Source organism: Rhinolophus hipposideros, assembly GCF_964194185.1.
Source record: "Rhinolophus hipposideros genome assembly, chromosome: 1".
NCBI lineage: Eukaryota > Metazoa > Chordata > Mammalia > Chiroptera > Rhinolophidae > Rhinolophus > Rhinolophus hipposideros.
In genome coordinates, this window is record NC_138047.1 from 30016204 (window position 1) to 30043720 (window position 27517).

The 27517-nt window shown below is 37.0% G+C and overlaps 1 protein-coding gene and 3 pseudogenes across 5 annotated transcripts in view; 1 reads left to right on the forward strand and 3 right to left on the reverse strand.

The window, feature by feature from the left end:
• Window positions 1-9387: 9387 nt before the first annotated feature.
• On the reverse strand, window positions 9388-9724 carry LOC308499099 (cAMP-regulated phosphoprotein 19-like; annotated as a pseudogene). The gene has a single exon. The product of its transcript is annotated as a cAMP-regulated phosphoprotein 19-like (transcript).
• A 2683-nt stretch (window positions 9725-12407) lies between these two features.
• Window positions 12408-14022, forward strand: LOC308497045 (patched domain-containing protein 3-like; annotated as a pseudogene). Its single transcript has one exon. The product of its transcript is annotated as a patched domain-containing protein 3-like (transcript).
• A 9266-nt stretch (window positions 14023-23288) lies between these two features.
• Window positions 23289-23824, reverse strand: LOC308499109 (protein FAM136A-like; annotated as a pseudogene). The gene has a single exon. The product of its transcript is annotated as a protein FAM136A-like (transcript).
• Window positions 23825-25197: 1373 nt separating this feature from the next.
• Window positions 25198-27517, reverse strand: part of SPATA18 (spermatogenesis associated 18) — a 44163-nt gene continuing 41843 nt past the window's right edge. For both annotated transcript variants that reach the window (XM_081061526.1, XM_081061525.1), the window contains one exon: window positions 25198-27416. In XM_081061526.1, coding sequence (XP_080917652.1) covers window positions 27409-27416 — 8 coding nt within the window. In that variant the 3' untranslated portion in view covers window positions 25198-27408. The remainder of the gene's footprint in view (window positions 27417-27517) is intronic.

Genomic DNA, 27517 nt, shown 5'->3' on the forward strand with positions numbered 1-27517 from the left:
CAAATATATCTACAAAACATCTCCAGTTAACATTATACTTACTTGTGAAAAATTGAATGTTTTTTTCCTAAAATCAAACATAACATAGAGATGTTCCATCTCACCACTTAGAGCGTAGCTAGAGCAATAAGGGTAGAAAATGAAATAAAGACCACACAAATTACCAAAAATAGAAAATAAAATAAAATAGTCTTTAGTTACACATCACATGATTATTTAAATAGAAAATCCAAAGGAATCTACAAAAAAAAAGCTAATAGAACAAACTAAAGAGATTTTCAAGTCATTTAAAAATCAATTGCATTTCTACAATATTGGCAGTGAATGACTAGAACTTGAAATTTTTAAAAAGTGCTGTTTTCAATAGTATCAAAAACCATAAAATTATTATGCATAAATCAAACAAATGATGTGAATGATCTTTATGTCAAAACCATAAACATTGATAGAAGAAACCCTGATGAAAGAAGACCTAAACAAACATGGAGGTGTGCTCTGTTCATGAACTGGAAGAAGTCAATAAGGTGACATTGTCAGTTCTCCCAAATTAGTTTATAGCTTTAATGTAATTTAAATCAAAATCACAGCAGGATGCTTTGTAGAAACTGACAAGATGTTTTAAATTTTTATGGAAAGTCAAAGGAATAGAATAGTCCAAACAATTTTGAAAAAGGGAGAACAAAGTTGGAGTACTTACACTACCTGACACTAATTCTTACTATAAAGTTATACTATCTAAGTCAATGTGGTATTAGCAAAAGGATAGATTCATACATTAATAGAACTGAAAAAGATAGCCCAGAAATAAACACACTACATATTGTGAATTGAATTTCTGCACTTTGTCAAAGCAATTAAGTTGGGAAAGAAAAGCAGACTTAATTAGGCAGAAGAAGAAACAGCAAACTTGAAGATAAGCCACTTGAAATTATTGAGTCAGAAGAGCAAAAAGAAAAAATAAAGAGGAAAAGTAAAGATAGACTAAGGGGCTTATGGGGCACAATCAGGCAGGCAATATACACATTAAATAGGAGTCCCGGAAGTAGGGGAGAGAGAGAGAGAGAGAGAGAGAGAGAGAGAGAGAGAGAGAGAGAGAGAGAGAGAGACCTGGAGTCTATCTGAAGAAATAATGGCTATAACCTTCCCAAATATGAGGAGATAAATAGACATAAAAGTTTCAAATGGTCTAAGAATTTAAACTAGAATAACTTCAGAGAGACCTACAATTACACACTTCATAATCAAACTGTCTAAAGTCACAAACAGAGAATCTTGAAAATGACTCTACATGTAGTAAAGCTCCTATTAGATTATCAGTGGTTTTCTCAGCAGAGAGTTTGCAGGGAAGAAGGGAAAGGGATGATATACTCAAACAGCTGAAAGAATAAAACTGACAGCCAAGAACACTATATTTGGGAAAACTGTCCCTCAAAATGAAGGAGGAATTAAGGCTTGCTGAGGTAAACAAAAGCTGAGGTAGTGCATCACCACTAAACGTGACCTACCAGAAATAGTGAAGGGATGAATGGACTCCTTCCAATTGAAGCAAAAGGATGATAAATAGCAACATAAAACCATATAAAAGTATAAAATAATAGTTTATACTAGTAAATATATAGACCAGTATAAAATCCAGTAATATTGTAATTTGGTGTGTAAGTCACTTTCAAATATTGTATAGGATTTAAAAATGAAACCGTAAAGAGCAATTATAAAATATGTTAATATATAGAAAATATTTTTAAAAAGGTAATGTGTCACCAATAACAAAAAGTAGAGGAAGGGGGGGTAGATATAAAGGAGTAGAGTTTCATATGCAATTGAAGTTATCAGTTTAATGTAGATTATTATAACCTTAATATTTTCATTGGTTGTAATGATAACCAACAGAAAACATCTATAAAATACACACAAATGGAAATGGTAAACAAATCAAAATATATCAATTAAAAGTTTTAAAAAACACACAAAAAATGGCAGCAGGAGAGAAAAAAAGAGACAAAGAAAGATACAAGACAAAAATATTAACCAAATGTTGATAGTAAGTACGGACTATCAGTAGTTACCTCAAAATAAATGAATTAAACACCCTAATTAAAAGACAGATTGGTAGAAAGTATTTAAAATTTCCAACTATATGCTATCTACAATAGACTCATTTTAGATCCAAAGACACATATAGCCTAAAAGTGAAAGGGTGGAAAAATACATTCTATGTAAACAGGAACCTAAAGAGATTAAGAGTAGCCATACTTATACCAGACAAAATAGACTCTAAAACAAAAATTGTCTCAAGAAAACAAAAACGGTTATCACATAATGACAAAAAGCATGAATTCACTAGGAAGGTATAATAGTTAAAAATATACATGTATGGAGGTGGCTGGTTAGCTCAGTTGGTTAGAGCATGGTGCTAATAACACCAAGGTTGCCGGTTCGATCCCTGCATGGACCACTGTGAGCTGTGCCCTCCTTAGAAAAAGAAATACATGCATTTAATGTTAGATCTCATATATATACACACACACACACACACACACACACACACATATGTATATATATACATATGTATATACGTATATACATATATACGTATATACATATGTATATATGTACATATATACATACGTATATACATATACACACACACACACACACACACACACACACACACATATATATATATATATATGAAGGAAACATTGACAGAACTGAATGAGGAAATACAAAGCAACACAATATTAGCAGGAGACTTCAGTAGCTCACTTTCAGTAATGGGTAGAACAACCAGACAAAATATCAGTAAGAGCACAGGGAATTTGAACAATATTATACCAATTGAATATAACAGACATATATAAAACACTATGTAACAAGAGCAGAAAACACATTCTTCACAAGCACACTTAGAACATTCTTCAGGATGTGGCCTACATATTAGGCCACAAAACAACTCTTAACAAATTTAAGAAGATTGAAAGTGTATAAAGTATCTTCTCCAACTACAATGGAATACAATTAAAAATCAATAGCAGGAGGAAAATACAGAAAAATATGGAAATTAAACAACTTACTCTTAACCAGTGAGTCAACGAAGAAAGCACATAGCAGAATCTTTCTTTTTTAAGGCTGAATAATATTCCATTTTGTATATATACTACAATTTCTTCATCTATTTATCTGTCAATAAACACTTAGGTTGTTTCCATATTTGTGTATAGTGAATAATGCTGTAATAAATATGACAGCACAGATATATCTTCAAGGTTTAATATCATTTCCTTTGAGTGTACACCCAGAAATGGGATTGCTGGATAATATGGTAGTTCGACTTTCATTTTTTTGAGAAACTTCCATATTGTTTTCCATAATGACTGTACCAATTCACATTCCCATCAACAGTGTATGAGGGTTACCTTTTCTCCACATCCTCTCCAACATTAGTTATTTATTGTCTATTTTGATAATAGTTATTCTAACAGGTGTGAGATGATATATCATTGTGTTTCTGATTTTTATTTCACTGATGATTAGTGATGTTGAGCACATCTTCATATACATTCTGGACATTTGTACTTCTTTTTAAAATGTCTATTCAGTTCCTTTGCCCATTTGCTGATTGGGTTTGGTTTTTTGCTATTGAGTTGGATGAGTTCCACACATATTTTGCATATTTATCCCTTATCAGATATATTATTTCCAAATATTTTCTCCCATTTCATAGATTGCTTTTTCATTTTATTTATTCCTTTGCTGTTCAGAAACTTTTTAGTTTAATGCAGTCCTACTTGTTTATTTTTGCTTTTATTGCCTGAGCTTTTAGTGTCAAATTAAAAAAACAAATTCCCAAGGCCTATGTCAATGAGAATTTTTTCCTAATTTTTTTCTAGGACTTTTATGGTTCAGGCATTACATTTAAATATTTAATCTATTGTGAATTGATTTTGTGTATAGTGTAAGATCAGGGTCCAATTTCATTCTTGTGTGTGTGGATATCCAGTTACCCAACAAAATTTATTGAAAAGCCTATCCTTTCCCCATTGTGTATTTGTGACACTCTTGTTGAAATTTCATTGACTGTACAATTTTGAATTTACCTGGGCTCTCTTTTCTGCTACAATTGTTCTACATTCCTGTAGAGATCGAATATACAGCATGATGACTATTATTAATACTATATTGAATACTGGAAATTTTATAAAAAAGTAAATTTCAGGTGCTCTCATCACATAAAAATTATAACTATGTGTGGAGAGCATATGTTAATTAGCTTAACTGTAGTAATCATTTCACTATGTATATGTATCACCGTTGAGTACTCTCTAAATACATAAAATATTTACTTAAAAAAATAAGAACTATTCAATCTAAAACATATTTGTTGTAAAATTGCAATAGACAATGGCTTGTAATTGAATGAAGGGAGTCTCTAATATGTTTTCTCACACAAGGGAGTACAGTTATTAATGATGACAATGTGACAAAAATCATACACACAGATATGCCTTGATATACAGAATTAAATACTATGTGTAAACTAATGTATGCAAAATTTAATTGAATATAAAATATGCAAGAAACTAAACAAAAGCTATGAGTAAAATCTGTTAAAGAACTCAAGCCTTTCAATACAGAAATGTTCACTAAGAAATTTGACAATATTAAATAATTTTTCTCAAATATAAAATTAAATATGAGAAGCAGTCATACATGTCTAAATCTCTCCCACACAAAAAGACATATATATATATATATATATATACAACAAAATAAAACTGTATAAACACACAATCAATACATAAAACATAGCACAATACAAACTTAATTTACAATAAATACTACATTTAACCATCTGACATTGACAAATGTGAATACTAGGTTTGTATTACATGTGATAGAGTAACCATATTTCTTAGAATGTGGACCCTAGTCTTAGGAAGATCCGTTTTCAAATACAGGCTCCACCCCTTAAAATTTGTAAATTTTTGACATTTTACTTAACCTCTCTTTGTCTCAATTTCTTTGTAAAATTGAAAAAATACACATCTGACAGTATTATTAAGATTTAATAAGATTACATGTGCTTTAATGTTGTATCTATATATAGTGAGAGCAAATTAAATATGTTTTTAAAAATGAGATTTAATATAAAGTAATTCTATGAAATTCTTATGGCATTAATTTTTAGCTAATAATAAAATCATCAACAATTTGTAGTAAAAGTGCATGGGCTTTGGATACAAAAAGGCTTGCAGCCTAAGTCTGGCTTTCTTCACTTACTGTCTTGGATAAATTAATTAGCCTATATGAGTTTTAGTTTTCTCATATGCAAATTGTGAATAAAAGTATTTGTACTGAAAAAACTTTTGAGAAATTCAAAATGAAATAATTTAAAAACAAAAACTACCAGGAATGAATGCTCAGCCAATTTTTTTCTATAAAAAAAAATAATAATGTTGATAGTGGGAGAAATTGGGCAGCCTTTTCTCAGCGATTGATGGATGATGGGATTAGCGACTATAATACATATAAAATAGTGTTTAAGATGTCTTTGATAATTCTACTCGTGTGAGTTGAGCGTTATTTCAGTGAATGAATGTAGTTACTACACTATAGTGCATATAATACAATGTTTAAATACCCTTGTATATAAGATGTTTTTGAGAATTAAACTTGCACATAAAGTCGAGGAGTGTGTTATTTCAGTAAATGGATGTGACCACACTATAATTCTTAATAAATAGCCTTGAAAGACACATGTATAAGATATTTCTAAGAATGATATATGAGGAACTAGTTGAGAATAACGTATGTTGGTGAATGGATGTGGTAACAAACTGTAATGCATGTAAAACAGTGTTTAAAATGCATGTATAGAAGACAATTCTAAGAATGCTATTGGATGGTAAAGTAGAAAAGAGTGCTTTTTTAGTGAACAATGTAATCACCACACCTTCAATATACAGTCATGTGCTGCTCAATCATGGGAGACATTCTGACTAATGTGTCGTAGGCAATTTTGTCATTGTATGAACATCATAGAGCACACTTTCATAAACCTAGATGCTATAGCCACCTAGGCTATATGGTATACCACTGTTATATATATGGTTAGTCATTAACAAAATCATTGTAGCTGCATGAATGTATATAAAATAATGTTTAAAAACATAAAATGTTTCTAACAATGTTACTTGGCATAAAAATTTGAGAATAGTCTTGTTTGGGTAATTGGATGTAATCACCACACTGTGACACGGAGCATTGTCATGATGATGATTTATGGCACACTTTAAAACACACCTTCTGTCAGCCATGGCTCGCACCCAACGGACTGCACCAAACAAGTTGAAACTTGTCACACTCTGTTACTAAGGTTTGATGCACCGCTTCCTGTATTGAAGATCCCTGCCTTTCCGTTGAATGATACTCGGTAGCAGCACTTACCGTATTTTGTGATCACAACAGAAAGGCTCCGTGTCACACATTGCTTCTGGTATGGCAATTTCTGTCAAATAAAAACATTACAGTGTGTCCTCATCCACTTTATGCACCAGATCTGGCACTGTACAACTTCTGGCTCTTCTCCAAAGTCAAAATGACCATGAAAGGTAAATGTTTTAAATCAATTCAGGAAATCGAGGCAGCCACAACAGCGCAACAAGACACTCATGAAAAAGGACTTCCACAACTGTTTCAGAAAGTGACAAGAACAATGGGATAAGTGTGTTCGAAGTGAAGGGGAGTATTTTGAGGGGGATTAATGACAATGTATCTTTTTCTGTAATAATTTTGTTTTATTTAAACATTCATCGTATTTGATGATCACACCTCATATATTGCATTGTGTGTTCACCACCAGAGTCAGTTCTTCTTCCATCACCGTATATTTGACCCTCTTCTCTCTTCTACCACCCTTTTCCCCTTTAACTCTCTGGTAACCACTAAACTGTTGTCTGTGCTCACGAGTTTTTTAAAAAACCTCTCCTTGTTATATCCCCTCAGTGGTCAAATTTCCAAATTGGCCTGTATGTTTCTTTTTCTTCTTTTTTTTTTTAAAGACAATCAACAATATTTTATTTTGGGCACTTAGTATTTCACAGATCCTCAACAAGTTTTGAGGTAGGTTAAATATGAGCATTGTATTTTACAAACTAAAACGCAGGCAGAGGCTACATCACTTGTTGTAAACCACAGCAGGAGTCCTATCACGATCAAGAATAACTGGTTTCTTTTTCAGATCAATCTTCTCTGATGTGCAGAATTAATGGTGATAGCGTGCACATCTTCATTACAGAAGACCAGATATCACAGAAAATTCTACTTTGGGTATTTTCTAATTCTTAAATAGATCCTACAATGATTGTACATATTGTGGGATAACCTACTTGCTCCCATGACAAATACATCTATATAACTGATTCTTAAAATTACAAATTAGCACATTACTGATACTGTTGCTTTTCTGCTTTTGGGGGCAGGTGGAGCAGAAAGATAGTCAACAAGCTTTCCGCAGAACGTTAGGCAGTCTTTAAGTGCAGGTGCTGTGCTCAAGGCACCATCTATGATGATTTGGGTCATAGGAAAGCAGGTATACAAAGAGCCAAGATCCAGCAAAGATGCTTGGATCCCAAAGAAGGGAGGCCCTGTGCAAGTCAAAGATGAAGAGAAAAACAGTATCATCTCCAATTACTGATTCTTATTATCATGCTACAGCCTCACAACACCTTAAGGAAAGAGCTCCTAAAAGAGCAGTAAATTTGTCCCAATAAAGTGTGTTCAAGTTCTTACTAACTAGATAAAAAACACGTAAATTAAATTGCTATTTTATTAAAATGACATCTATAGAAGAAAAATACCTAAATATTTTAATATGAATATGTTCCACTTATGTAAATTACTCTAATTGTCACAAGTCTAATTCACTTCGCTCGTCATAATTACTTAAAATTACTTACCAGAATTTAGCTCATCCTGACATGGTTCCTGGGCCAGTCTTCTCAAGTATTTGTTTCATTATAAAATTCCTTTTATTTAAATAATTGTAAAGTATTAGTAATACAGGATTAAGAATGGTTAATAACAGAAATTATAAGGAAAACATCCTTAGTATGTTATAAAATACAGCATTCAGCACAGCAAATTTCAAGGGTAAGGACACACACCTATGCTTCCGAACAGCACAGCCCTACATGATTTGAGTCAAAGCAGCAAGAAAAAAAGGAGGGAGGGGCCACAGGAGGCAGAGTATTGAAGCCTTTTATTCTAGTGTCCCCAAAACTGACTATGGAAGTAAAAAGTTTCTACATTTAAAAAGTTTGTATAAATTACATGAATTGTAATTTTCATAAAAGTCAAAATGAAACATTCTGCATAGGACAAAAGATATGCCTAAGCAACATATCATATTTGCACAAGGCCACTGAACGTCAGGGATATTAGCAACAAATGAAAAAGCTTAAGTCTTCCTATGGCAGACTGAGCAAGGATTTCAGTTTGGTATTCTATAAACCCAAGATTGTAAACTACTCTTCCTATACAAAAGCTCTAATGACATACAGACTTTCGTGTGTGAAGTGTGTGCTTCTGGTTGGCACATCATCTACTTTTTAATATGTGAAATTAATACAGACATTTGTGAGAGGTTGTGCAAAACTTGTATTTACAAAAACGGCACAGAAGTGAATTCAACAGTCAATGGGCATGCATACTTCAGTCACATCTTTAACAACAAAAGGTATTCTAACTATAGAACTGAATGGTACCATCAAGGGCAGCTGTTAAGCAATAGGGTCACATAAGTTACACCAGAACAAGCAAATAGTGCCCAAGTAAACTTCTACTGTGAAAGCTGAAACAGGTTTAAGGCCATTCAAGTTCAAGCACAGAAATACGAATTTTTTGGAGCCCGATCTATTTGTGTTTGAAATATGTGACCTTTCTTCCAACTTGTGGTCTTAAACTTCTGTTTTATAAACTCCGAAAGGATAACACAGAAGAAAAACAATATAGTAGAGGTTATATTAAATAAGAGTAACACACAAAGCTGTAATTAAGATGAAATAAAGAAAGCCAAAACATTAAAATTATAAAACTTGCTTGGTAGTTGTTAGGACCAGTTCTACACTAAAGAGTTAGGTAATATATACAATTATTTTCAAGTAGATTACTTTATGTTGCTCTAACATGTTTTCATCGGTGCACTGTAAAACTAATCAAAAACTCTACACATGTATCTTCCCTTACAATAGCAGCACACACTACTGCTACCTGCAAAGCTGTCACTCTCAAATGACTTAGTGAATGAAACGAAATAAAAAGCAGGGAAGTAACATAGTAAGGAAAAATAATGGGAATTAGAAGATTCATGCAGTTCAGCTCTTTTAATCAGACAGCCAGCTTGCTAGCAACAAGAGATGGTTTCCGCTGGGGAAGGTCCTGTGGAGTGGGAATGTGGTCACCAGTGACCTCTGTCTTATCCGGGGCTGCAGTAGGAAGTTGCTTGTTCTTCATTTCTGCTTTAGCCATGTTGTAATCGCCAGAATCAAAATATGTTTGCCCTTTCTGCAATCGTTTCCTTAAGAAAACTGAACCTCCTCTTTTGTCCCAGATGAGGATACTTTGCTTTTAATTTTGCTTCTTCAGCTTTCTCTGGACTAGTCACTTTGTCTTCCATTTCCTTCTGTTCCTCCACTGAGGCTGCCTCAGGGACTTCCGCGGACATACTGCTCCCTCTGCAGACAAGACACCCTCTTCTCTGGTTCAGCGATGCCGAAGCACTTAGGCCTGTATATTTCAGATAGCTCTTTCCTTTTCGCTCTTAGCTTTGGCCAATGAGAGCTAAATCACTTTTATATAAATCACTTGTTTATAAATGGGAACTTGTCAACAGCAGGAAGATTTCTATCTATGATATAGTAAAATGCTTTTGTTTGTTTGAATTTTAAAACTAAGCCTATTTCCGAGGCAAATTTTGCTTTCCTGCATTGTTTTGCATTAATTGGAAAACAACTCAGATGTGAAAAAATATTTAGAAAAGAAAATGTTGCCTTGAGCAAATGGTGTTTTCACAAATACTTGCCATAAGTGCATAACAGAGAGCTGTGTCCTCTACTGTTACTTTAGAAGTATCATCATGTAAAGTGAAATCTTAGAAAATGGAGTTCAACATGTTTTCATTCAGGGAACTGCTTGACTTGCAAACATGTAAAACTCACCCTACCAGTGTCAACTGAGGGCATTCCTGCTGGGGTTACAGTGGAAAGAGGTGATGTACATACAGGAACAAAAGCACGTGAACGCGTCCCCATCATCTGCTCCCTCTGTACACCTACAACCCACCCAGGACCTCCACGAAGCTGAGCAGGAGCCCCACTCCAAGGTGGAGAGCCCGAGGGGGCCGTGGCTGGCAAAGGGGTTATGAGAACAGGCCGATGGTCTTGCTGGATGTCCAGACATGACTGACCCTCCTGCCCCAATCTTCAGAACTCTGGGCTCCTGGGGTGCCCAGGGCATGTAGCCTGCTGCTTCCCCTCTCCACATGCAGGTCCCAGGTCTCCAGGTCTCCACTCCTCCTCCCACCCAGCCCCAGCTGTGCCCATTTCCTAGGCCCTGCCCTGCAGCAGCCACCCCCACACACTTCCCTCCCCCAGGCCATCAGTCCTTGGTGGGCTCTGAGCCTGGCACCCACTCCCACGCAATAACAGGAAGTGCTTCCTTCTGGGGTGGAAGGGAAGCTGGGAGACTAGAGTTGTGCCCTTTCCTGAACACCCCATTTCCCAGCCCTCCCTGACTTGGCTTTGGAATTGTTTCCATGGTAACAGGACCTGACGTACAGCATGCGGTATATATCTACTAGAAATAAAATGCTTGTGGCTAAAAAACATATGTATTGCAAATATTGTGTAAATACAGTCTGTGGATCTATACCTTGTTGCTTCCATAGCTGCCCTGTGTAGTAGCAGCTCTGCGGCCATCGCTACATTCTGCCCCAGGGCTGCATAGTGGAGAGCGGGGTCGCCATCGGCGTCCTTCATGTCTGGGTCTGCTCCACGTTTCAGCAGGATTGTTGCACACTCTTCCTGGCACAGCACCGCCTGCCAGGATTATGCCATTAAATAAACGGTAAATTCTGGGAATTCAAAGTAAGCATTCTGCAACTTTCCTCAATTAGTTATCGTTTAATGAGATAAATTCATTTTTATTCTAAACAATTAAATCAAATCCGTCTTGTGTTGACATAATTGGCTACTGCATACCTTCATCAGAGCTGTCCTGTTTTCCTTGTCAGGGAGGTTCAGCTCTTCCTGCCCCCAAAGAAAGGAGAATCTGCAAGACGGATCCTTTCAGGTGCTTTGCTAACCCTTTGTGTTTGCCCCTTATGCTTCCCTGTTTGGTCCCAGAAAGATGACTGGACACTCAATGACGAGTAAGATTCCTCACAGAAGGAACAGCTCAAGCCAGACGCATTCGTGGGGACCAACAGGAGAATCCTCAGGGTTCACAGAGGTGGGCACAGCCCCCACCTTCCTCAGGCTAAGGAAAGCCTCAGCCTCTGTGGCTGCATTCCTTCCCAAAACCTGCAAGGGAAGTAATTCAATGAGGTGCTCTCCATCTATTCATATGCATATAGGTTTTGTCCCTTGGGGAAGTTGAGACTTATGGTCCAGCTATCTGCAGGCAAGGGTGATTGACACAAATCGGTTTTCTATTATGATGTATAGAATTCACAGATCTTGAGATTGACAAGTTTTACCTCCTTTGTTTCCCACCTAACTAATAAAAGTTATTGCGCAGGCCCGACCAGGTGCCACAGCCCAGACGTTGAGGCTGCTGGTCCCTTGGCCTCCGCATTTAAAATCTATTCATGGCTGCTGTCTTTTCTTAACCCTGTGCCACCCTCCTCACTCCCCACAACTCACGTTGCGCAGGACGGGACAGCTTTGTACTTACCTTTCTTTTGAATAAGGCCTGTGAACATAGAAATCTATTTCACTACTCACTATATATGTTAAAAAAGAAAGAAAGTTTGTTCCTTTTGCCACATGATTTCACCAGTATATTCAATCTAGAATGGCCAGAAAAGACTGACTTTCCCATTCTTTTACTTGGTAGTATATTCATTTGTCAATTTGTGACAACTGTACCAGTATTATTACAGCTAATCCTTGATTTTCATACACTTTTTTTGCAGCCCGCTTCAATTTGTCATTTAAATCCTTCAACTGAGTTTAGATTAAGTTAATCAGTTCATGAATAACCACACTACTGACAGTTCATTTTGGGCAGAGTCAAAACATTTGTCTGTAAAATGATTTTGCCAATATTTGAGTATTTAATCATATTTTTCTCCTGATAATACTGCATGAAGATATAAAAATGAATTTACCAACACCCAGAAGCATAGATCATACAAACATAATACAATTATCAAACATAGACATCATTAGACATTTTGAGCAAAATCCTTACTTACATCAAGTGAAATAATAAAATTAAAGAGAATATATAAAACATTAGAAAAATCATGGAGGGTTATACTTAAAAATCAAAGATAAATCAGTAATAGCTTTGACAAATTTCTTGGGATGAAATCCTTATGTTACAACACATTAAGACTACTATTACGTTTTTATGCTTTTAAGTTCCACATACATTTGAACCTAAAAAGCTATGAACTGGAGAAAATTGCCCCTCAATAACTACCTAAGCTTGCCATCTAGTGGTAAAAGTACCTACTGTCTTTCCAGTCTATCATTTTAAAAGGAAAGAATCCAACTTTTACTATTGTGTTTTTCTCAGTTTTCAGAAATGGATTACAAAAAAGAAAAAAAAAGACTATTTCTGCTGCTCTAGGAGACTATTTTGGCCCTTTTCTGACAAGCACTGAGTCCAAGTTTTTGGTAGCGCTTCTATACATTTTGTACCTCCTAAGAAGTATATAGAGCTGTTTCCAAATGTAGGGATTTTCAGACCTTCAAAATCTGGCAAGTGACGATTCCTACATCACACAGTATTTTACTATAGATGAAGACTATTGTTCAGATTATGGTCCCAGGGTTATGGTTATTGTTACTGAAACTCTTCATGAGTAGGAAAAAGATGCTAGGCAAAAAGTGGAAAATGTCTGGCAGATTTTGAAAAGAATGACTATGTAGATAACATTCTTACAGAGTTTTGGTTATGAGAATATGTGCAATATATATAACAGACAAGATGTACATAACAAGAATGCTTTTATAAACAGTATTTCCAATTTTTATGGATTTTCCACTTTTTATGTATGGTATTAATATTTCATCATCATATGAAATCATTTCCAAAAAGTGTGAAATTCCCCTAATGGTATATAAACAGGCATTTATATATTTTGATCAGTATACTGAAATATTAGGAAACACTTTTTGAAGTGTCATTGTTGCATCAACAGCTATGTTCATTGTTTCCTTAGTGTTAATTCCTCATCCACTGTGTTCCCTGTGGGTAACTTTTGCCATTGCTCCTGTGATTGTGGGAGTAACCAGTTTCATAGCATTCTGGAGCATCAATCTTGATTCCATACCCATGATTAATCTTGCCATTTGTATAGGGTTTTCTTTCCGTTTTTCTGCACACATTTCCTATGCAGTTGTTTACGGTGCTAAGCCCTCGGTAAACCTAAAACAACTGAGGCATTGTGTATGCTAGGCTACCCAGTGTTACAAAGTGTAACTTCAACAGTAATCAGGTGTGTGTTTTATCTGCAGCTAATGCATATATCTTCAAGACATTTTTAAATATTATATTTCTTGCTATGGTATTTGGGGCTACTTGTGGCTTGATTCTTATTCCAGTATTCTTAACTTTTTTTTTAGAGGTTTGTTTGAATATCCACTAGCAAATCAAGGACCAATTATAGAATTCCTGATTGCCCCAATTCGAACAGGTAAAAATGCATGATTAAGAATAGACTAATGGGGAGATCAAAAAAAACGGCGGCATGAGGCGAGCCTCTGTAACGCTCCCCTGGAATTTACAACGAATCGGACAACAATAACTCCACAAAGGACTCCTTGCACAGCAGACAGGCAAGACGAAGAGGCCCACTACTGAATTCACCTCCAGGTGGGTGAATCGCGCGAGCGGGGGAGGAGGGAGAGGAGAAGTGCGGAGACGGAGCCGCGCGGGCGCAGGACACAGACCTAGCTCAGTGCTCGGAGCCCGCTGCTCCCGGATCTTCCGCAGCTGCGGGAGAGGGAAGGACTCGGACTACTAGGGCTCCGCTTCCGGCCCACAGGGCTGAGGGGGCAGCATAGAACACGGCTGAACCCAACGCTCGCTCAAGGCAGACCTCGGAGCAAAGACTGAGGGAAGAGGGCTGAAATCGGTGGTTTAAGCCCTCACTGCCGAGCGGAGAACGGAAGCCTTAGGCACGGAGACTAGCCGCCCCCTCCCTACCCTCCCAGAGCTCGCCCCGCCCCCACCTGCCCGGTGCTACAAGCGATAAAGTAGCAGTGTCGGATCAAAGGACAGAATATTTGCTGCTCTGAGAACTGTGGACCGCAGACACAGATTCGCAGCTCAATTAGTTCCGGCAAAGGGGAGGGAGCTGTGGAAGCAGGACTGGCTGTGGTGGTGGTCGCCGCCATTGCTCTGGGCCACCTCTCACAACTCACCCCGCCCCTAGCCCCACCTATCTGGGCGGATCCCTGCAGGAGTAAACAGAACTGCTGAAACAAACGGGCTCTGAATCTGGTGCAGAAAGAGCTTTAGAACTCCAAAAGCTCTTCGCATACCTATCAACCTGTTGCAGAAGACACTCCTGTAGATGTCTAGGAAGAGAAATAGTAAATCAGTGATTGCCATGAATAACCAAGGCAACAAGATAGCTCAGAAAGAAAGTGAAAAGTCTCCAGAAAAGGAACTTAGAGATATGGACCTTTGTGATTTAAATGACAGAGAATTCAAGATCGCAATTCTGAAAAAACTGAACGAGATGCAAGAAAACACAGAAAGGCAGTTTAATGAACTCAGAAACACAATCAAAGAACACCATGAGCATTTTACAAAAGAGATTGAAATCTTGAAAAAGAACCAAATAGAATTTCTGGAGATTAAGAACTCAATAGAAGAAATTAACAATAAAATATCCAGCTTAGGTAGTAGAGTTGACCAGATGGAGGAAAGAATCAATGACATGGAAGATAGGAACCTGGAATTTACACAGAGGGAAGAAGAAAGAGACTTGAGACTTAAAAGAAATGAAAGAACTCTACAAGAACTTTCTGACTCCATCAGAAAAAGCAATACAAGAATAATGGGCATACCAGAAGGAGAAGAAAGAGGGAAGGGAACAGAGAGTATATTCAAACAAATCGTCGATGAGAACTTCCCAAACTTGTGGACAGAACTGGATCCTCGAATCCAAGAAGCAAATAGAACACCTAATTACCTCAATCCCAACAGGCCTTCACCAAGGCACATTGTATTGAAGCTGTCTAAAATCAATGACAAACAAAGAATCCTCAAGGCAGCCAGGGAAAAGAAGACGGTAACTTACAAAGGAAAGCCCATTAGATTATCATCAGATTTTTCAGCAGAAACTCTACAAGCTAGGAGGGAATGGAACCAAATATTCAAACTATGGAAAGAGAGAGATCATGAGCCAAGAATAATATATCCAGCAAAGATCTCTTTTAGATATGAAGGAGGAATAAAGACCTTTCCAGACATCCAGAAGCTGAGGGAATTTTCTAATACACAACCTGCACTACAAGAAATACTAAAGGAGGCTATTAGACCACCATCAACAGGGACAACTTGTGGCAACCGAAACATAAAAAGGGGGAGCGTAAAGGCCTGAACTGGAATATGGGAATAGAGAAAGTAAGCGTACTGAAGAAACTGGAATACTCTAAATATCAAACTTTCTTTTACATAAACTCAAGGGTAACCACTCAAAAAACATCCAAATCTGAAATATGTACTGTAATAAAAGAAGAAACAGAGGGAAACATCATAGAATACCACCACACAGAAATAACAGACAACAACAAAAAGGCAAAGAAACAATGGAGACACAGCCTTACCAGAAAACTAAAGACAGAATGACAGGAAATCCTCACATATCAATAATCACCCTAAATGTAAATGGACTGAACTCACCAATAAAGAGACACAGAGTAGCAGATAGGATCAAAAAACTAAACCCAACCATATGCTGCCTACAAGAGACACATCTCAGCTACAAGGACAAGCATAGACTCAAAGTGAAAGGGTGGAAATTGACACTCCAAGCAAATGGTACCCAGAGAAAATCAGGTGTAGCCATAATGATTTCCGATGAAACAGACTTCAGGGTGAAAAAGATAACAAGAGACAAAGATGGACATTTCATAATGGTAAAGGGGACTATACAACAAGAACACATAACAGTCATCAATATTTATGCCCCCAATCAGGGAGCACCGAAATATACCAAGCAACTACTAACAGAACTAAAGGGAGAAATTGACCAAAACACAATTATACTAGGGGACTTAAATACATCATTGACAGCTATGGATAGATCATCCAAACAGAAGATAAATAACGAAATCGCAGCCCTAAATGACACATTAGATGAATTGGACATAATTGACATATATAGAGCACTTCATCCTAAAACATCAGACTATACATTCTTTTCTAGTGTACATGGAACATTCTCAAGGATAGACCATATATTGGGACACAAAATCAGCCTCAGCAAATTTAAGAAGATTGAAATCATACCAAGCATATTCTCTGATCACAAAGCTTTGAAATTGGATATCAACTGCAAAAAGAAAGCAGGAAAAAACACAAATACATGGAGATTAAACAACATACTTTTAAAGAACGACTGGGTCAAAGAAGAAATTAGAGGAGAGCTCAAAAGATACATAGAAACAAATGACAATGAAAATACATCCTACCAAAATTTTTGGGATGCCGCGAAAGCAGTTTTAAGAGGGAAATTTATATCATTACAGGCCTATCTCAAGAAACAAGAAAAATCCCAAATAAATAACCTCATGTTACACCTTAAAAAACTAGAAAAAGAAGAACAAGCGAAACCCAAGGTCAGCAGAAGAAAGGAAATAACAAAAATCAGAGCAGAACTAAATGAAATAGAGAACAAAAAGACAATAGAAAAAATTAATGTGACAAAAAGCTGGTTCTTTGAAAAGATTAACAAAATCGACAAACCCTTGGCTAGACTCACTAAGATAAAAAGAGAGAAGACACTAATTAACAAAATCAGAAATGAAAAAGGGGAAGTTATCACGGACACCACAGAAATACAAAGGATTATCCAAGAATACTATGAAGGACTATATGCCACCAAATTTAATAACTTAGATGAAATGGACAAGTTCTTAGAAACATGTAGCCTTCCAAGGCTGAATCATGAAGAACTGGAAAATCTTAACAGGCCGATCACCAGTAATGAAATTGAATCAGTCATCAAAAACCTTCCCAAAATCAAAAGTCCTGGACCAGATGGCTTCACCAGTGAATTCTACCAAACCTTCAAAGAGGATCTAATACCAATCCTGCTCAAACTCTTCCAAAAAATTGAAGAAGAGTCAGTACTCCCTAACTCATTTTATGAGGCCAACATTACCCTGATACCAAAACCTGGTAAGGACAACACAAAAAAAGAAAACTACAGACCTATATCTCTGATGAATACAGATGCTAAAATCCTAAACAAAATTCTAGCAAATCGAATACAACAATGCATTAAAAAGATTATTCATCACGACCAAGTGGGGTTCATCCCCGGGGCACAAGGATGGTTCAACATTCGCAAATCCATCAATGTGATACATCACATAAACAAAATAAAGGACAAAAATCATATGATTCTATCAATTGATGCAGAAAAAGCATTTGATAGGATACAACATCCATTTATGATTAAAACACTTACTAAAATTGGTATAGAAGGAAAATACCTCAACATAATAAAGGCCATATATGACAAGCCCTCAGCTAATCTCATAATTAATGGTGAAAAGCTGAAGCCCTTTGCTCTACGTTCAGGAACACGACAAGGTTGTCCCCTATCACCTCTGCTTTTCAACATAGTGTTGGAAGTCCTCGCCAGAGCTATCAGGCAAGAGAAAGAAATAAAAGGCATCCAAATTGGGAATGAAGAAGTTAAATTGTCACTCTTTGCAGATGACATGATGCTATATATAGAAAACCCTAAAGACTCCACCAAAAAGCTATTAGAAACAATCAATGAATACAGTAAAGTTGCTGGCTACAAAATCAACGTACAAAAGTCCATTGCTTTCTTATATACCAACAATGAAATCTCAGAAAAAGAGATAGAAAAAACAATTCCTTTTGCAATTGCAGCAAAAAGAATAAAATACCTAAGAATAAACTTAACCAAGGATGTGAAGGATTTATATGCTGAAAACTATAAGACATTTTTGAAAGAAATTGAAGAAGACACAAAGAAATAGAAAGACATTCCGTGCTCATGGATTGGAAGAATCAACATAGTTAAAATGGCCATATTACCCAAAGCCATATACAGATTTAATGCAATCCCCATTAAAATCCCAATGGCATTTTTTAAAGAAATAGAACAAAAAATCATCAGATTTGTTTGGAACCACAAAAGACCCCGAATAGCCAAAGCAATCTTAAGAAAAAAGAACAATACTGGAGGTATCACACTCCCTGATTTTTCCTTGTACTACAGGGCTACAATAATCAAAACAGCTTGGTATTGGCGGAAAAACAGACACATAGACCAATGGAATAGAATTGAGAACCCAGAAATAAAACCACATAAATATGGACAGATAATTTTTGACAAAGAAGCTAAAAACATACGATGGAGGAAAGACAGCCTCTTCAATAAATGGTGCTGGCAGAATTGGATAGCTACGTGCAAAAGAATGAAACTGGACTGCTATCTGTCACCATGTACCAAAATTAATTCAAAATGGATCAAAGACTTAAGCATAAGACCTGACACAATAAACTGCATTGAAGAAAACATAGGTACTAAACTTATGGACCTTGGGTTCAAAGAGCACTTTATGAATTTGACTCCAAAGGCAATGGAAGTAAAAACTAAAATAAACAAATGGGATTATATGAAACTGAAAAGCTTCTGCACAGCAAAAGAAACTATTGACAAAATAATGAGGCAACCAACTGAATGGGAGAAGATTTTCGCAAACAGTTCCTCTGATAAGGGGCTAATATCCAAAATATACAAGGAACTCATGAAACTCAACAACAAAAAAACAAACAACCCAATTGAAAAATGGACAGAGGACCTGAAGAGACATTTCTCCAAAGAGGATATACAAATGGCAAATAGACATATGAAAAAATGCTCAACATCGCTAATCATCAGAGAAATGCAAATGAAAACCACAATGAGATATCACCTCACCCCAGTCAGAATGGCTTTCATCAACAAAACAAATAGTACCAAGTGTTGGAGAGGCTGTGGAGAAAAAGGAACTCTCATACACTGTTGGTGGGAATGCAGACTGGTGCAGCCGCTATGGAAGGCAGTGTGGAGGTTCCTCAAGAAATTAAGAATAGAATTACCATATGACCCAGCAATCGCTCTCCTGGGTATCTATCCCAAAAATATAAAAGCATTTCTCTATAGAGACACGTGTACTCCAATGTTCATTGCAGCTTTGTTTACGGTGGCCAAGACATGGAAACAACCAAAATGTCCTTCGATAGATGAATGGATAAAGAAGTTGTGGTACATATACACAATGGAATACTATTCGGCGTTAAGGAAAGATGATATAGGAGCATTTGTGACAACATGGATGGATCTCGAGAGAATAATGCTAAGTGAAATAAGTCAGACAGAAAAAGCAGAGAACCCTATGATTTCACTGATATGTGGTATATAAACCAAAAAGAACAAGACAAACAAATGAGAAACAAAAACTCATAGACACAGACAATAATTTAGTGGTTACCAGAGGGTAAGGGGGTGGGGGGTGGGTGATGAGGGTAAAGGGGATCAAATATATGGTGATGGAAGGAGAACTGACTCTGGGTGGTGAACACGCAATGGGATTTATAGACGATGTAATACAGAATTGTACACCTGAAATCTATGTAAATTTGCTAACAATTGTCACCCCAATAAAATTAATTAAAAAAAAAAGAAGAAAAAAAAAAGAATAGACTAATGGGGTGATCACTGCATAAATTATATAAATGTCTAACTACTATGCTATATACCTGAAACTAATACAAAATAATACTGAATGTCAACTGTGACTGAAAATAAAATAAATAACTAGGAAAACAAAGAATAGTCAAAAAACTAAAAACAGAGGCATTTTTCCTTGGCTTTGAAATTCCATTTTAAAATGTTATTTAAAATATCCTGAGAAAAAATAATTAATCTTACATTAAAATATCTTTACTAAATTAGGAAGTGTTGTCATCTTTATTGTGATCTGTACAACCAAGTATAAAGTATAACTTTCCAGTTATTTTTTCCCTTTATTTCTTCAATACAAGTTTATGCCTGGAATTCAAGTATTTTATATGTTATACTATAAATGCAGCATTACTTTTATTGTACTTCCTATGTGCATTATCATGTAAAAGTTCAACTTACTTTTTCTTCCAGTCTGGGGATTTGCTATGCATTTTCTTAATGGTGTATTTTGATGAACTGAAGTTTTTAAAGTTTTGAAATCTAATTTATTTTCTTCTTTTAAAAATCACAAAAAAAGTTCATTTCAGTATTTTTCTCAAAACTAATGGTGTTAACTTTACATTTGATCCATAGACCTCTGTTTGTCAGAAAGTATGGATAGCGATTCGTTTTATTCCCACAATAGTTATCTAGTGTCCCAGCATCATTAGTGAAAAGACAATCCTTTCACTAATTAACTTGGATCAACTTGGCACCTCAAGGAATCAATTGACAATTCATGTGTGGCTTTCTTTTATTTTTATTTTTTTTTTATTTTTTTTTTAGATTTTATTGGGGAAGGGGCACAGGACTTTATTGGGAAACAGTGTGTACTTCCACGACTTTTTTTTTCCAAGTCAAGTTGTTGTCCTTTCAATCTTAGTTGTGGAGGGTGCCGTTCAGCTTCAAGTTGCTGTCCTTTCAGTCTTAGTTGTGGAGGGCGCAGCTCAGCAGCTCTAGGTTCAGTTGCCGTTGCTAGTTGCAGGGGGCACAGCCCACCATCCCTTGTGGGACTCAAGCAACCTTGTGGTTGAGAGCCCACTGGCCCATGTGGGAATCCAACAGGCAGCGCAGCCTTCAGAGTTAGTAGCACGGAGCTCCAACCACCTGAGCCACCGGCCCAGCCCCTGTAGCTTTATTTCTGATCGTTAAACCGGTTGTCTATAAAAGCCAGCACCACACTGGCTTGATTACCAACGCTTTATAGTAATTCTGGAAATTAGGTTGCATAAGTTGTCCAACATTTTCCTTCTTTTCCAAATTGTTTTTGCTACTCTAAGTTCTTTGCAATTAAATATTCTTTTTAGAATCACTTGCCAATTTATCAAAGAAGACTTCTGGGGTCATGATTGGAGCATGGTGAATCTATTGATTAATTTGGGGAAAATACCTATTTTACCAAAATGGAATCTTCCAATACATGAATCTGGTTTACCTCTCCATTTTTTTTATGTCTTCTTTAACTTATCTCAAGTATATCTTTTATAAATTTTGACAGATTTACTTCTAAGTATTTTTATTTTTATGGCATTTAATTTTTTCTATTCTTTTGTTTTAATTTTTATTAAATTTATTGGGGTGACAGACATTTTAAATAATATTTTTTAAATTCTTTTTCCATTCTTTTCTAGTACACAAAAACACAATTGATTTTGGTATACTTATATTGTGTAACCTGGTTAGGTTCATTTATTAGTTGTTGCAGAACTAATAAATGTAGTTTCTTTATCTATGCAATTATATAAAGGTCACATAAAGGCTATTTATTTATTTATTTATTTATGGAGAAAAAATTAAATCCTATTTATTTTTAAAAACCAGACCACTAGGAAAATATATCACAGTCCTGAAACAGCAGGCAGGTTATATTATCATTTCAAGTAATAAACTAGTAAAAAGACAACAAGGTCCTTATCAAAATGGCAAGGTGCCAGAGCTGGAGCAGGAACACTGCACGCTGCAAAGGCCCCAGGCAAAAGTGGTATTTGGAAATGGGGAGCTGCCCCTCTTTTGCTCTAAAGGAGCAAAAAAAAGTTGCTTACTTTTTCTCCTTTGACCTTCCTGATGCCAAGGGATCGTCTCAGTAGCGCTGTATTAATTCAGGGGGCTAAGTAAGCAATACTGGATATAGGTTCCATTCCTGAAAATCAACTCTTGGAAAAACCAAGATTTTTCCAACTCTATTTACTTCATAACCCTGTTAAGCAGCCAACAGTTCCTCTTTCACTGTTCATTCCTGGGTACTGTTATGCACAATCAAAATCCTCTTTCCCTTCAAGGGTGTGCCACTGCAAGAGTGTCCTGTCACTTTGCGGCAGACAGCCTCATCATGGCAGCCAGTGAGGGAAGGTCTGCTTCTCATACCCAGTGTGACATCACCTCTCATGTCTTTGGAGAACTCCAGGCTGAAAGATGTAATATATGAGAATTTTAAGAAATAAACATCCACATCTGATGGCCAGAAATGGATATCCAAAGGAATCTTTCAAAGTTCTTATCTAAACTATCTCTCCCAACTCCACATCTTAAATCAACTTCATGCCCTTGTATATAAGACAAAACCAAACAAAACGAAAGACCCAGAAACCTTTCTTCCCCTTTAAATTAGTGACCTCATGGATTTTGTTTTACAGCTTATGGAAACTGGTGTGGTGATGCTTCTGGTAAACAGGAGGTCGGCAACAAACATAAACACCTCTCCTCACATGCCAGCAGATCCTTGGCAGGTTAGAGGAGCTTGTCAGCCTGGTGGTACCTGTGGACTAAGAAGAATCTGGTACCTGAGGCTCTGGATTGGTAGGAGGGAGATGCCTGCTGCCAGGATAAGCCCTTGCCACAAGAAATTTAGGCTCTCAAAAACTTTCTGACCCAAATTTTAGCACCAGTTTTTCCATTTCATTTTCTAGGATTAAAACATAAAGGAACCAGTATCTAGAGACAAGTGACATGTCCCTTAAACTTGCTGCCACCCTTAATTTGTTCACTTATAAACTTTGCTTAAAAGACCAAAATTCTCATTCTTCCGAAATAGATTCCTGCCCTCAGCCCTGATGGCCAATGGCAAAGACTTCTGTTCCTAAGTGGAAGAGAGTGACTCCTTCATCTTCCTGGTCATGGTTGGAATGAGGTTTATGTGGTCACCCACACACTTGTTCGCAACTCTCCAGTTGCCCCTTCACCTGAAGCTCTTTACTCCCGGCATCTATCGAATCTTTGGCTGTGTCGTTGCAATGCAGGGTGCACCGGGCAGGCGGTCCTGGAACTTCTCCAACCCACTGGCCCCTAAGACTGGGGCCTGAGTCAGAGGCACGCTGCGGCGCTCAGTGCACTGGAGCACCTGCTGCATGGTCGCCTGGCTGTCCTCACAGCAGCGGGCGCTGCACCGGAACACGAGGCCCTGCCTCTTCCGGATGTTCTCTCTCTCTAGACTCTTCACCGTGGAGTCCACCGCCTCCTGCACACGGAGCTGCTGCACTTCCGCCATGGAGCCCCCTCGCTGCACCCCGCTCCTCCCGGGCCAACATGGACTGCATGCACGGGCTCCCGTAAAGGCCATTTTATTGCTTCCTATATAATCTTTCTTATTTGCCTTATTGTACTGGCTTGGACTGTCCAGAAAAATGTCGGAAAACATACTAAGAACAGACATCACTGCCTTGTTCACAACTCTACAGTAAACATGTTCAATATCTCATCCAGTATAATCATCACTTGAAGGTATTTCACAGCTGGTTCTATCAGGTTGAGGAAGCTCTGTTGTACTCCTAATTAGCTGAGCTAATTTAGGTATTGAATTTTGTCACGTAACTTTTGTCCATCTTTTAACATCATCATGCCCTTTTCCTATTTTAATCTGACTGCAGTAATTTATGTTGAATGATTTTTTATTATTCCACCAACCTGGTATCCCGAGGTTGTGAGGATGACTCACATTTGATCACGTCATATTATTATTTTCAAATATTGCTCCTTGTTTTGTGAATATTTTATCAATGATATTTGTTCCTGTGATCATGAGAGATATTGGCCTACAATTCCCTTTTCTTGTAATGTCGTTCTCAGGTTTTGATATCAGGGTTATGCTGCCTTCAAGAAATAAGCTGGTAAATAATCCTCCTCTTTTATTTTCTGAAATATATGATGTATGATTAATATAATTTCTTCATTTTTCCCTTAAATATTTGGTAGAGTTCACCAGTAAACTGGGCGTGAAGTTTCTCTGGAAAAGCTTTTTATTTCAAATTCACTTTCTTTAACAAATATAAAGCCATTCAGATGTTGTGTTTCTTACTGGGTCAGTTGAGGTATGTTTTTCTCTTACAAGGAGTTTACTCATTTTTCTAAGTGTCCAACTGATTACTTTTTATCATCATTTTAAAGCCTCTAGTGAGGTTCCCTGTACAATTTTTGGTATTGGTCATTTGTATTTCTTGATCAAAGGATTGTCCATTTTATTATATTTTTTCCAAGAACCAAATTTTGGCTTTATTAATTTTTCTCTATTTTTTCTCTATTCACTAATTTGTAGACTTTTACTTTTTATTTCTTCTTGTTTTCTACTTTAATTTCTTTTCCTTTTCAAGCTTTGTAAAGTGGTAGGTTAAGCCATTAATTTAAACCTTTCTTCTTTTCTAAGAAAACTTTCAATGCTATAAATTTCTTTTAAATACAGTTTTATCTGTACCCACAAATTTTTATATGATGGGTGTTCCTTAGCATTAATTTCAAAATAAGTTTCCATTTCCCTTGTGATTTCTTCTTTGACCAATGCTTTCTTTGACCAATCGAACACTGACTTCATCTTCTCTTCCTTTTTAAAGAATACTTTAACTTGACATAGAATTCTAGGTCGAGAGGGTTTTCTTTCAGCATATTAAAAATGTCATTGCATTGTCTTCTTGGTGCAATGCTTGGATTGGAATTCAGCCTTCCCTGTTACATTGTTCTTCTTTATAAAATCTGCCCTTTTTTTTTTTTTTTTTTTTGTCTAGGCACTTTTAAGATTTTCTTCTTTATTATTGATTTTTCAGGAATTTGACTATGATGTGGTTGTGGATGGTATGTTTTCTATTCAACCTTCTCACGTATCTTTGAACTTTAGGACATGTTTGGTAATATTTTGGCCTTTATTTCTTCAAATGTTTTTCTGCCAAATTGGCTGTCTTCTCTCCTTCTGGTGTTCCAATTACAAAATGGTTCTTCTTATTTTTAGTAGGTTTATAAAATGGTAATCTTCAAGTTTGCATTGTACTATTAATCAATTTGAATTTGTTTATGCTTTTCATCCATTGACAGACACCCAGGCTGCCTTCATATCTTGGCCATTGTAAACAATATTGACAATAATTGACAACAAATGAATATATGGATGCAAATGTCCCCTCAAAGTAGCTTTTTTGGTTTCTTCAGATAAATACCCAGAAGTGGGATCAGCCACTCCCTGTGACTGGCAGGGCACTACCTGGAAAGAGCTACAAAGTGATCCATGGTGGGTTGTTGCCTGTGCTAGACTTGGAAGTGTGTGGGAGAGGCCACCCTGCAAACCAAGGATGGTTGCCAACAGTACCAGGTACAGGGTAGCTCCAGAAAAAAGCCAGGACACTCTGAGGCCTGTTGTCAGCTGCTGGTTCCCCTAAGGGTCAGCCACTGATAAAGCCTCCTGTGGTAGGGAGTTGGGAGTGTCAGGGTCTCAGTGAATCACCAGAGTGGAGCAAGCAGAGATCACCAGACCAATTGAGATTCAGATTTGGCCACGAGCATGGTGGGGGGGAGGGCTCAACACAGAAAAGAAGCTGCCTGCCTGCCAGCTGCATGGGAAGAAAACCCCACACAGGGGAAATGGCAATTGTCCCTCCAGTCCTCACACAGAAGCCACACATCTCAGTCTATCCCTGTATGTCTCTGACACCCCTGGAGTCACTGTCCCTCCACCAGAGCCCAGATTGAGTGCCTGTGAGCAAGTGAGTCTGTGTATGAGCCTTTTAAGAGGATATCTGGGTTTCCTGCAGACTTTCATCCCACCCAGATGGTCAGAATCCCCACTGTTTTTCCCAGCCAGATGTCAGGGCTCCTTTCTCAGCACCAGTACTCTAAGCTGGGGAGCCTGGTATGGGGCTGGAGTCCCTTGCTCCTCCAGGGGGAACCTCTGTGGCCAAGATATCCCTCCCAATGTTCAACCACTACAGGAAAGTTTGGAGCCAGGACGTTTCAAGTCTCTGCCCCTCCTACCAGTCTCAATGTGGTTTCTTCTTTATATCCTTAGTTATAAAACTTCTGTTCAGTTAGACTTCAGATGGTTTTTCAAGTTGACTGTTCTATACTTTAGGTGTAATTTTGATGTGTTCACAGGATGAAGCAAGCACAGCATTGATCTACTCCACCATCTTGGATCTCTTCCCATGTAGCTTTTACATATATAACATGTACATTAAAACCATGTGAAACATTCCCAGGAGATAAACACTAGGTAATTAACATTTATCTCAAAGCTGGCTTCTATCCAAATCATTGCTCTGCATTTATAAAGCAAGAAAATTCTCTTAAGTAAGTAGCTTTGACATACAGCACTCAGTTAAACCAAACTGGGTACTCAAAGTGGAAAAAGAGAGCCAAGCCAATGAACCATACATAGTCTCTTAAATCATCACCATCTACATTTAGCTTGAAGTCAGTGTGACTGCTAGGAGTTCCCCAACCTGAGAATCGGGCTGTCTTCCCAAACTTAAAAGAAAATGAAAACAGCAATATTGTTTTCAAGTTAAAGCTAATACCAGCAATTATAATACTTATGATCAATTTATAAACTAAAATGACTCCTCTTGTCTTTTGGACTCAGTATGGTAAAGGTTTTCCTTTTTTGTTCATATAGTTCCTAGAAAAGGGCCTAGTACTTCAGGATGAAAATCCTGAACCCGCGTAATGGACTCTGCTTCAAATGAATATGATCCTAAACACCTGGGCAAGAGTTTTTATCAAATTAATGGAATTTGTATCTATAAGATGAAATAAAATGCAAAATATCTGAAGTTACAAATGTGCTATGCCAAAACATTTAACTCTATTTGTGGAGTGATACACAGAATTGCCTTTTCACATTATCTTAAGTGAGGTCTGAGGCAGACACTGCAGGCAGATGGAGGCGCTGGGGAGGTTGGCTGTTGCAAATGTGCCGCGGCAAAGGAACATGTCTGGTGGTTTTAAAACCCTACGGAGAAAAATAAACAGTTCATTATTATGGTCACTCTCTTAGAATTTCTTGGGGGAGGACCTAAATAAAGCAAGGTAGTTAATCTAAGTTTACATCAA